This window comes from Carassius auratus, chromosome 22, assembly GCF_003368295.1.
Source record: "Carassius auratus strain Wakin chromosome 22, ASM336829v1, whole genome shotgun sequence".
Taxonomy (NCBI): Eukaryota; Metazoa; Chordata; class Actinopteri; order Cypriniformes; family Cyprinidae; genus Carassius; species Carassius auratus.
In genome coordinates this window covers 32321008-32333064 of record NC_039264.1, presented here as the reverse complement: position 1 = coordinate 32333064, position 12057 = coordinate 32321008, and the positions used below count along the sequence as shown (strand labels likewise).

General features: G+C 33.6%; 1 protein-coding gene across 1 annotated transcript; it reads left to right on the top strand.

Moving 5' to 3' along the window:
- The first annotated feature begins 456 nt into the window (after positions 1 to 456).
- On the top strand, positions 457 to 6581 carry LOC113040585 (CD48 antigen-like). The gene is made up of 4 exons (XM_026198888.1): positions 457 to 608; positions 1712 to 2041; positions 2886 to 3177; positions 6500 to 6581. The coding sequence occupies exons 1-4, from the start codon at positions 557 to 559 to the stop codon at positions 6579 to 6581; spliced, it is 756 nt and encodes a 251-aa protein (XP_026054673.1). The 5' UTR covers positions 457 to 556.
- The last annotated feature ends 5476 nt before the right edge of the window (positions 6582 to 12057 follow it).

Sequence of the window (12057 nt, the reverse complement as noted above, 5' to 3'; positions counted from 1 at the left end):
TGTATAGACAAAGATGATGAACTTTCTCCATCTATAAACGAAGCATCAGAATGGACTGATCAACATCAAGGCTTTAAGAGCAAGCTCTAGATATTATTTCCAGCTTTTTTAACTCTTGACTCCAGTTAACCTTTTCTATAATGTACTGTAAACAATGTGTTCAGTAAAGTCATTAAAAGTTTTTTCTGAGTTTTATTTGAACATGCAGATTAGATTAAATTCTGTTACAGTTAAATTTAGCTAGAAGTAAATAAGGTTCCCTTTCAGAGTTCCCTTTCTTTCTTTGAAATTGCTTCGCAGTCTTTTTTTTAAAAACAGACAAATAAGCTATGGTTATTTCTAGGCTAGATGAATACATTAAATTAGTCAGTGCAAGAGTGAGACAGGTCATTATCATCAATGGCATGTAGCTCTACAAAAACATGAGACTGTGGTTCAGGAAAAAGAAAAACCAGCTGACAACAGACACGTACTAACACAAACAGGAACAGTTTTCATCTCAAGTAATTACAGAGATCTCTGTAGGACTTTAATACATTTCTCCTTTTCTGAGCTGATGAAGAAAATGTTTTGCTTCTTTGTTTTTTGCTGCTTTTGGCATCTTGTTGGTAAGTCTGAAACAGTTTTATAGTTATGATTGTACCAGAATCATAATCAAACTAGCATTTCTCTCTGAGATACTACTGCATTTGGTCTCACTTTCAGTGTGTTTTCTACTGACATCTTAAATGATGAAATCAGAATCTAGTGTTTTAAACATCTGTTGGCTTTTTCTGTCTGATGGTCTGAAAGTGCATAAATCTTATTTAAATATGTAAAATAAAGCAACTTACTTTCCTATGTTCTGAAAGCTGACTGTACAGACAATGCAGTTTTACTGATTTATGTCAGTCTGTGTGTTTGTGATGGACTGTAATACTGTTCATTCAGATCATCAGAGATTCTGTACTTTGTTTGCTACTGAAATAACCGATCATTGATAGTCTGAAAGAAGATCATATACTGTTGTGTTTTGATTAACACTGAAGCCTATGAGCTGAAACACTTGTATTTTTTTTAGCTCTGTTGATTTGTACTAGATATCTTCTGAATGATATCTTGTAGAGTGCAGACTATATATATATGGATTTTTGACATGTTTAACATTAAATAATCTTGCATTAATAAAATAAATTGGAGAAATAAAACATTAAATGACAGCAGAAGAATAATAAAAAAAAATGCCCCTTGAGAAAATAGAGCAATAGAAAGGTGAAATTGAGAGATGTGTTACTTGTTCATAGATTTTTGGGGAACTAAATGGTGATCACACACAGACTATAAAATCATGATTGATGAGGAGGATCATTTATATCATTGCAATGCTTTATATAAAACTTCATATAAAGCATGTTGTTGTCACACTGGTCTAATGGTTAAATAAAAAATATTGTTTCTACCCTCCTAAAATCATCACCAGAGAGGCTGATGTCCAGTTAAATGTACTCAGAACAGATCAATCTGTGTTTTGTTTTTTTTCTTGTAACGGCTGCAGCTTTATTTCACTTCTGAGGTTTAAGTTCAACAAGAGCAGGAGATAAAGGTCCTTCACACACAGTCTGACCTGAGCTCAACTAGACAGAAATCAGCTCAGACAGTCTAAGTAAAGTAACCCTAACTTTAACAAGAACTTTAATAAGTGACTGAAAAATAAACTCTGTCTTTTCTCCAGTGTTTGGTGTTGAAGATGAAGTGAAGTCAGTGACGGAGGGAGAATCAGTCACTCTACAGACTCATGTTACTGAACTACAGACACGTGATCTGATAACATGGACATTTGGATATCCAGAGACTAAAATAGCTGAGATCAATAGAGAGGACGCTATCTTCTCCACATATGATGATGTTCTTGATGGGAGATTCAGAGACAGACTGGAGCTGGACAATCAGACTGGATCTCTGACCATCACAGACACCAGAACCACAGACTCTGGACTTTATACAGTAAACATCAAAGACACAAAATCAACAACCACATACAGATTCAATCTTACTGTCTATGGTGAGTCACAGCTACAGTTGTGCTTGTTCTGTCTACTATTTATTAGAGAAACTAACCTTAATATGGGTTTCTTATCAGTGGCTTAACTTTCATGATTTGGAGTTCATTTCTAAAACATTTGATGGTCCTCTGTCACTCCCACAGCTTACAAGAATGTGTACAGATACAGATTCACAAGAATATAACACTGTAATTACACTTACAATTACAAAATGGAGGTCTCTAAAGCATCTTTTTACAAAATATGAAAAGTTCATTGTGTTTGTTGTCTGCCCTTATATACTACTATCCCTCTGGGAATTTCACAAAATACCTAATTCTGTTTACTTGTAATAAAAAAGTGAAATTTGGGTTAATTATATTTGCATAGCATTTTTCACAAAACCCATTGCTTCACAGCAACTTTACAGAAAAGTCACATGAACGCGTACAAAGTAATAAATGTTTGCAGTGTCTCAGACTCACACTTGATTGGTCGAATGTACTTCAGAGATGTAAATATTAATAGTTTAGTTTTGTTTATGTTTAAATGTATTTCTTATGGCAACAAAACCCAGAGAACTGACACTCAACATATAGTTCACTTTAATATATTTTAAAATAAGCAAGTATTTTTGTAAGTTTGCAGTGTTATTATGCAAATTATTATATAAAATGCATAACTTTAAGATTTAAAGAAGTCACAATTTATAGCAAGACATTAACTATAAATACAAAATATTTGAGCATGATAAAAGAAGAAGTGACCCTAGAGACAGATTACTGAACAATATATCAAGAAGAGTTTAAAGAAGTCAGAAATGTCTTGTCAATTACTCCCTAAATTATTCTCTTCTTTTTTCAGCTCGTCTTCCTGTTCCTGTCATCAGCAGAAACTCTTCACAATGTTCTTCATCATCTTCATCTTCATCACAGCAGAATTGTTCATTGTTGTGTTCAGTGGTGAATGTGGGTCATGTGACTCTCTCCTGGTACAAAGGAAACAGTTTATTGTCCAGCATCAGTGTGTCTGATCTCAGCATCAGTCTCTCTCTACCTCTGGAGGTGGAATATCAGGAGAAAAACAGCTACAGCTGTGTGATCAACAATCCCATCACAAACCAGACCACACATCTGGACATCAGCAAACTCTGTCAACCATGTCCAGGTATATGAATGCTAAAAAAATCTTGTGACTGTAAAAGCTTCTTCTGAAACAGCATATATTTACTCACATTAATGACTCTTCTTTAGCCGTTGTGACACCAGGTCCACACTCTACTTCAAACTCTACTTCATATTCTCCAGGCTCTGAATCTCAGATAGTGTTGATTTCTGCTGCTGCTGCTGGATTTCTGTTGATTGTAGCAGCAGTCGCGATCTACTGGATCTACAGGAGACACGTAAGATTAGGTAAGAGTATCCTATTGCTGACACATCTATAAAAGTATTCAAATAATAATAAAACATTAATGTTGTTGATTTTGTGTTGATTTAATGATTGTTGTGGGAACAGATCAGACTCGTAATGAAGAGATCACTTACGCTGATCCAACATTCTACAAACAAAAAGCACAGAAACCGGTAAGATCATTTATACCTGTGTCATTAATGCATCTTTTTTTAAATTAGATGTTGATGTCCCACAACCTTCCTTCCCCTCTTCTTTCTGTTATAATAAAAACAATGACAATAATTCAAAAGAATAATAATAATACATATGATAGCTATAATAATTATTTTAAGTTCAAATTACATGTACAAGACCATTTCGACAGCCCTGACTGTGACAGTGATACATAGTGTCAGTTAAGAGATTTTATATTGTTTATATTCACATATCACTGTAAGTATATCCACTTAGCGCAGTACAGCTTGAAGTTACTCACATGCTAGAGTGACAAAATCACATGGTAGATAAAGAGCAGCATTAAAAGACACACACACAAAGAAAAAGAAAAAAACCCCTAAAAGAATTCAATTCGATACACTGTTAAAAAAAAACCTGTCAAATTTACAGTAAAATACCGGCAGTTGTGGTTGCCAGGTATATACCGTGAAAAAAATGTGGAATCTGTAAAAGACAATACGGTATACTGGTTTTGTAACCCTAAATTTTACAGTAGACAACGTATTTTTTTTACCAAAATCATGATAGAAAAAAACAACCACAGCTGCCGGTATTTTACCGTAAATTTGACAGTTTTTTTTTACAGTGTAGGCTATTTGCACCTTAAGTGCATGCACATAGTTTTGGTCATAATTTAATTCATGGCAAATATTCAAGTAAAAAAACGTTGGGAGAAAATTAAATGTGTGTTGATTTTTCTGATCCATGCATTAGGTCTTAAAGTGACAGCAGCCCAGCGTTCACTGCTCTTGACTGAATGATTCTAGTAGCTTTAATAAGCATTAATCTGTATCTTATACAGTGAAGACTATTCAGCATTTTAGATTATGTTGCATTATTATTATTTCTTCTTCATTTTGATATTACAACAACCTTATTTTCAACAGAAAAAGTAAAATCGTCCCACCCTTAGCTTCAGTAGTTAATAAGTTTTGATTTGAAGTTTAGTTTTGAAAACAGTTATTTTATAAGAGAAATGACCAAAAATATACATGGTTAAGGGTCAGATACAGATCTCTCAACACAAAACAACTGCAAAAACACTTCTAATAATTAACATGGTATAGTTCAGTGTGTTAAACTGTCTCACCGGAAACTGAGGCCTTCAGAAAACCAATGTGACAAACATGTTAACAGTTTTTGGATCATACCGCCCAGCACAACTTAGCACCCTGAAGACTAGCACACTAAATGTTTGATATGTTAGCAAACAATGCACTTTGGCAGCAGTTTTAAAAGCTAATGAGCAGATCTGACATGTGTCTCATGATTTCTTCGTATCTTTTAGGGAGTCAAACAGGAGGATGAGGTGGTGTATGCAGGCATTGTCACAAACAGATGATCGAATTCCTCATTAATGTTGCCATCACAGTCAGTACAGTTTCCATGTAAGCTAGAAAGACAACAGATTATAAACCTTTTTATAATCTGTTATAGTCTGTTATAGTCTTTCTGCAAATTTTTTTCTTTTCAATCCTTTTACATGCAGCAGTGTTACTTTGTTAGTCTTCAGATGAAACTCATCTGAAGTGTGTTATACATGTTATTTTTAGGGATATATTCAGTTAAATATTTACTTACTCTTAAATTACATGTGATTGTATAATGTTTTTGATCTTGTTATTAGAAAACGCTTCCCCTCCAAAGACAAGATTTTATAGCTTTCCGTGTTTTCACTGTTATACGCTTGGGGACGATATTACATATTATTGAATGAGAGCAGAATCTTCCGATCAAAAACACAGGCGATGAAGACACACAAATAAGCATTCTAATATGTAAGCATATGCATATGAAAAATAATACTATTATAAGTAATAAACAGCATATAAATCAAAACTGCCTAATGTTAATGAAATGTCAATCCAGGAAGTGTGAAAGGACGTGCAAGATTTGGGGGTGCTGATTGAAGCGTTCTTCTGCATCTATGCTTTGCTTATTCCACTGAATATAATCCACATGTACTGCAACTTTAAAAAAAACTCAGGGAAAGGGTTAATCACTTAATTTGGTCAATAATAGATGTCTCACGCTGAAAAAAGAAATGAAGCATGATTCAAAAATGTCCTTGATCCTGATTGGTTGAGCCACATTCGAAGCTGTTGTAAATTATTCTACAAACATACAGTACACGTTTGTTTATGCCTGTGTGTTGTTCGGCAACCACCCCACTTCGTGCCTATTAACAATGCCCCTTAGCTGTTATAAATTAATTGTAATCCACTGGTTTATTGCTTTTATACATTCAAGTATGTAAACATTAATTATTTACATTGGCAAATGAATGACGGTATAATGCAGCGTTGTTCGCACCCTTCATGCTTACTGCTTACCAAGATGATGTAAATGCAAACTAAAAATACACAAACAAGAATAATGTAGTCTGCAAAATGATGATTTTGTCACAAATATTATCAGCAGACAGATGATTTGGGTGTTTTTATTGCCGTGTGTAATGAATGTTTAATGAATGCATTTGACACTTAAGCAGCTGCAGTCACAACAAAACCTGCTTGGATTTCTCTGGCTCTGGAAAGAAAAGGGCTTTCATCTTCTGGTGGACAAACAACTTATGCATGCAAATCTATAACTGGACATTTGTGATGAGTGTCAGCATGTGAATAGTGTGTGTGGGCGGGATGGGGTGTGAATGAACTGCATACCTTTGAATGCACTTACGCAATTTAACTTCCTTGTTTGTAATCTGAAATTAACTGCTGCTTCTATAAATGCAGATGCTTAAAAAAAAACTATTGTCAAAACAAGCTGTTACATTAGATAAAATATGAAAATAGCCCTATGTAAGTGAAATATCAAGAATGATATTCTATGGCATCTGCATCTGTCTCTCTCTCTAAAAAGATCAGTGTTGTTAGTTTCAGTAGTTATTTTCAAACTGGCTACATTTTTTTTTCTTTTTTTTTTTTCTGAAGAACTTTTCACCTGTCAACATCAAGGATAAAAACAAAACAGTTTTAAGTACAAATGTAACACCTGACTCACTGAAAGTTGTAAAACTTTATGGTACTGTATGCTATAAAAGTTTTTTTTTTTTTTTCACCATTAATATAAAACGAGTTGCATCAGACACATTTTATAATTACAGCATCTTTGCTAACAAGCACTTCCTGATTTTATTGAGTTAGATGTTTTTTGATGTGAACATCAGATGTGAACATTTGAATCCAAATTAATTAACCATACACCTAAACCTAACCCTAACCCTAACCATGAATAAACCTCTAAAATAAGAGAAAATGATAGATAAGATATTGATGTACCAGCACCAAACACTGATTGTAAACCTAAACTTCACCAAAACTATAAACTGGTTCTTCGAATCTGATTGGTCAATCACAATGTTGTTCCAGGGACAACAAAGATGTTGATCCAGGAATGTTGCACTTGGTAAAATCAGGTCCTGCTTGCTAACAAGGCCATGCTTAACCAGCTAAAGCCTGATATAATATAATAGGTTACTCTGTTAGATTAGCACTCTCTAGTGTTCACAACAAGAATACTACTCTACAGAAGCAGGAGCATCTTCATCTGACCTGCAGAAACATCAGAACTTTACAGAAAGAGCTGAAGACAAAGCAGTTGAAAGTTAATAGTTTAATTAAAAACATATCCAATTAATTGAATTCATAAAAACTTAATTTATTATTTTTATATATACAATAATAGGGCCCTATGAAATGTTCTTTTTCTTTTATGTATTTTTTATTTTTTAATTCTGTGCTGTGTATTTAAAAAAAAAAAAAATCTGGTAATCAAATGAAGGCAAAACATTAATATTTTATTCCGATGAATTAAACAAACCCATTTATTTTTGTGCATTCAAAGTGCTGCACCAAATAATTGTTAATCTGTTATTTACACGTTATTCTTTGTTTGTTATGAGAGGATTCGTGAGTGTGCATTCGCCAATATGCTATTATTCTGCATTTATACATGCCAGAAACCATGCCATGGTGGGCAAGACTAAAATTTACCCATATGACTGATGTCTGTTCTAAAAAAGGTTTGGTAAATACAGGAAACACAGGAAACTTAGCTCATTTAATGCAACTAATTTGTTTAAAAGTGAATGTTTATATAAAAGGAAAAACAATGAATAATGATTATGTTAGAACGATTTGCCAAATTTTCAGTGTTCCTTTAACCATTGGTTTTTGGAGATCACCATGTCAACTGGAAAGAGACCTTTAAGATCTCCATACAGTTTGTGAGCAGTGTCAAATGTATTTTGTAAGTGGAAAGCATGTAAATGGTTATTCAGTGTTTATAAGGAAATGTCAGTTTTTTTAGCAGTAGCATGTGTACAGTACATGGTCGAATAATTGGTCTTCAGTGTTACTCTTTTGAGTGAAAAGGCTATGGAGATCTCTCTCTCTCTCTCTCTCTCACACACACACACACACACACACAAACACACACACACACACTCATATAATGTAGCATGCCACTACATGTCCCATAAAGGTGATGCCTGTTTAAAGAAAGCCATTTGGTGGCATAGAAACCATTTTACGTCAATTGTTTAATAATTTTCATGGTTTTCTTCAATGTTTGAGGCATATTGAAACAGCTCTACCTGATTACTTTTCATGCTTTTATGTTGGACTCATTTCAGTTTTATCCAAAGGTATTTCTAAATCAATAGCATTATGTTTAAGGGCTTTATTATGACATTATGACATGTTCCTACCAATATCCAGTGACAACTAAATGTCACATATAGTGATTTCATCACCTGTACCATGCTACTTTGAATCATTTATCCAAGTGTTAATTATTAAAAAGGAAAATTATCCCATTCTTTTTCGTCGCCATCAAAGTTTTCTCAGTCTTCCAAAAGTGTTCAGGAAGGGCAGATGAGATCACTCACACTCAAACAATAAACAGACAGAAACATCTGGAAGGGTGTGTACTTTTACTAACACCAAGATTTGCTAAATTCCCTGACATTTATAGTAAATTCCATTTTATTTAACGACAGGATTCCACACTTTCCACATCATACAAACCTAATATTATTTTGCAGATCTCCTGACTCTGAGTCACAGACACCAGGGTTCCCAGAACCCTTTGAGATTGCTTGCACTAGAAGGATGTGTTTAAATTATACATTTAAATTATTTATATCACTAGAGGATCACGTTTTGTTCTAACCTGGAATTCACCTAAGATCAGCTCCAACATAGTAAATGCATGCATAAGCCTAAGGAAGAGAATATATATATATATATATATATATATATATATATATATATATAAAATTACAAACATACTCCAATATTCCAGCTTTTTAATATCACATGAATATACAATGATTTGCCGTACAATCTTGACAATATTTTAGCTATAACACAGAAATGACTCATGAAATCATTCATAAAAATAGGCATGCTAGTCTAAGTGCTTAAAGTGTCTGTATTGATATTTACATTAACATGACATTACATTTACATATTTGGGGATGCTTTTATCCAAAGTGACTTACACTGCATCCAATGTACACATTCACATTTTTTACCAGTTCTTGCTTTTCCTGAAAGTCTAACACATGACCTTGCTATTGCTGGTGCCACACTTTCTAGATGATTATATTTGAGGAGTTTAGCCTGTGACTGTATTTTAAGCTCCAACACTAAAATTACTTTTCTGAAAACATTTAAAAGAGCATTTATAGCCCTTAATTGATGTCCCAATGGCAAAACTCCATCAAATAAATCTCACACCAATAGTCTCAAACCAACATGTGCATAATGTGCGTGTGCTTTTTTGTTTTTAAATTAATCAAAAGTCAAATGTACAACACAAATGACTGAAAAATACTCCCAAATATAAATTTATTACGAACAACAGTAACATATTGCTTTCTTTAAGCTAGTTTTAACTAAACCAACACGTTGTAACATTACACATAAAGTTTATGTATGATAGTGTTGAAAAATACTAAAAATATTATTAATGCATTACAGATGTGTTGATGAATCATGTACTGGCAAATGTACCTTTTAAAAAAAAAAAAAAAAAAAAAAAAAAGTTTTGTTCTAGAAATGAACATAGATTATTATTATTTTTCTAATTAAAATATTTAAAAAACTTGACTGTTGAAATGATTCATCACAATCCTGTGAAAATAGTCCATACCGTAACTGTTCTTGACAATGTAACAGTAAGACAGTGGAAGGTTCTCAACTGTAATGCACTGAAGACAACAAACGCCTTTCCTCTTCTATACTTGTACACACAATAAACTATTTACAAATACAGAGACACAGAAATTACATTAATCTGCTGGTACATGTGTGGTGAACTTCAGTCCTGTAAACATGAGCTTTAACTTCATAAAAACCTCACCAGCCTGAAGCTTTGTAGTAACCCTTCAGACCTTGTTCAGGTGTATTGGAGCTGAACTCTGCAGGACTGTGGCTCTCCAGAACTGAGGTTGCCAGCCCTGTGCTCATCTGCTGTGTTCCAAATTATATAGTGTCTATCATGTGCTGCATTTGGTTTAGCTAACTTTAACTTACCTTGCAACCATTAAAAAACGTTTGTTCTACAGTGGTGGCCAAAATTAGTGCCAAAACCAGTATCTTTACTGGCTAAAAAATGGTTTAAAGCCACCACTGATTAGGGTCGGACTAAACTAAACCGAAAGCTAGGTCTCTGGGGAAAAGAACAAGCAACCCTGATCTATAATCTAAAATTAAATCATTATTCATTTGAAAGAGTAACACTGAATAACTTCAATGAGACATTTCCACTTCTGGTGATCTTTAGTTTATATTCTCCAGTGTGTTCAGTTCTGGTGTTTGTGATGGTCAGAGATCCAGTTTGATGATCCAGCTTCAGTCTGTTTCTGAATCTCCCACCGGGACCTTCAGATGTGGTGGACACTCTGGTCCCTCCTTTGGTTTTAGCTATGACAGTGTCTTTGTCTCCAAACATCCACAGAACCTCATCACCTGTCTGTAGTTCAGCATCAGTGTTCAGTGTGACAGATTCTTCCTCCATCACTGACACTGACTTTATTCCATCTGTCACAGCAACACAGAAACAGGAAAATACAAGCAGAATTAAGAGCAAGAAAACAAACCATATTAAAAAAGCAGCATTTGCAATGCTCAATAACCTAAATGAACTTAGCATCTCATTATATGAATGTAAATGTAACCATAAATCTTTTATACAAGTCAAACAGCTCAGTTCCCATGTGTGTTGTGATCTGTGTTAGAATAATCATAGTTTTGTATTCATGTATGATCAGTTACCGTAATAAACACAGCATTAATTCACTAATCTGTTAGACGTAAGTGTTTATGTCTGATAACAGGTTGTACATTTGGTTTAAGATCAGATAAATATTTTCAGAGTCTGTACTAGTTTACTGGTTTTATTTTGATGTACTCTAAGACTCTTTATTTCATATATGTTTTTTAGATTTTCATGTGTGAGTTTCATCAGTATTGCATGTGTTCGGTAACTCCAAATAACACATAAGTGTTCCCTGCACATCATTTGTTATTAAAAGCATACTTATTAAAGCATACTTCCATAATATATAGTATAGGCAAAAGTAGTATGTCCAAATTCTCAATACTCATATAAAAAGTTTAGACAAAATTTTCCAAAGGATGTCCATTACTCCTTTTTTTAAGTGTGCATATGATGAATACTTTACTATCCCATGAGGCCACATGAGAGGAATAATGAATGGATTTACTCAGTGCTGGGAAAAGTTCATTTTAAAAAGTAATGCATTACAATATCGTGTTACTCCCTAAATAAGTAATTATGTTATTGTTATATGTAAAATAATTACTTTTGCATTAAACTTCTCATCTGGTCTGGGCTTGTTTGTTTGTTGCAAATGTAAAAGCCCCTTTCAACACCAAAAACTTAAATTAAATAGGAAATGTAAATTCAAAAATTAAAGTCATTTTTGCTTATAACTGTACTATGGTTGAACTGGACCACTGAAGGCAAGCAGCAAAGACATCAGGTTAATAAAATAAATAAAATTCTTGTTATTTAACATTTAAATATTACAAGGTTTGTCCAATATTGCATTTGGGGAATGCTGAACCTGTTTTGGTGCAAGTAAGATGAGTAAATGCATGTTAGGCAGTTAGTCGAAAAATGACTGTAATCATCATATTTAACACCAGCGCACACAATGCCTCTGCACTTACGATTATTAATCAGGGACTGATTAATAAACCCTCTGTACACTAAATTAACATTACATACTCACAGCAAAACACTATATAAATAAAACATTCTGACACTTCATGAATATTCATAATCTAAGACTTTGGGATGTCCTGAAGCCATTGCTCTGCGTTTCTTATTGTTTAAAGGGACATTGGAAGAATTTTTGTTTGTTTGTTTGTTT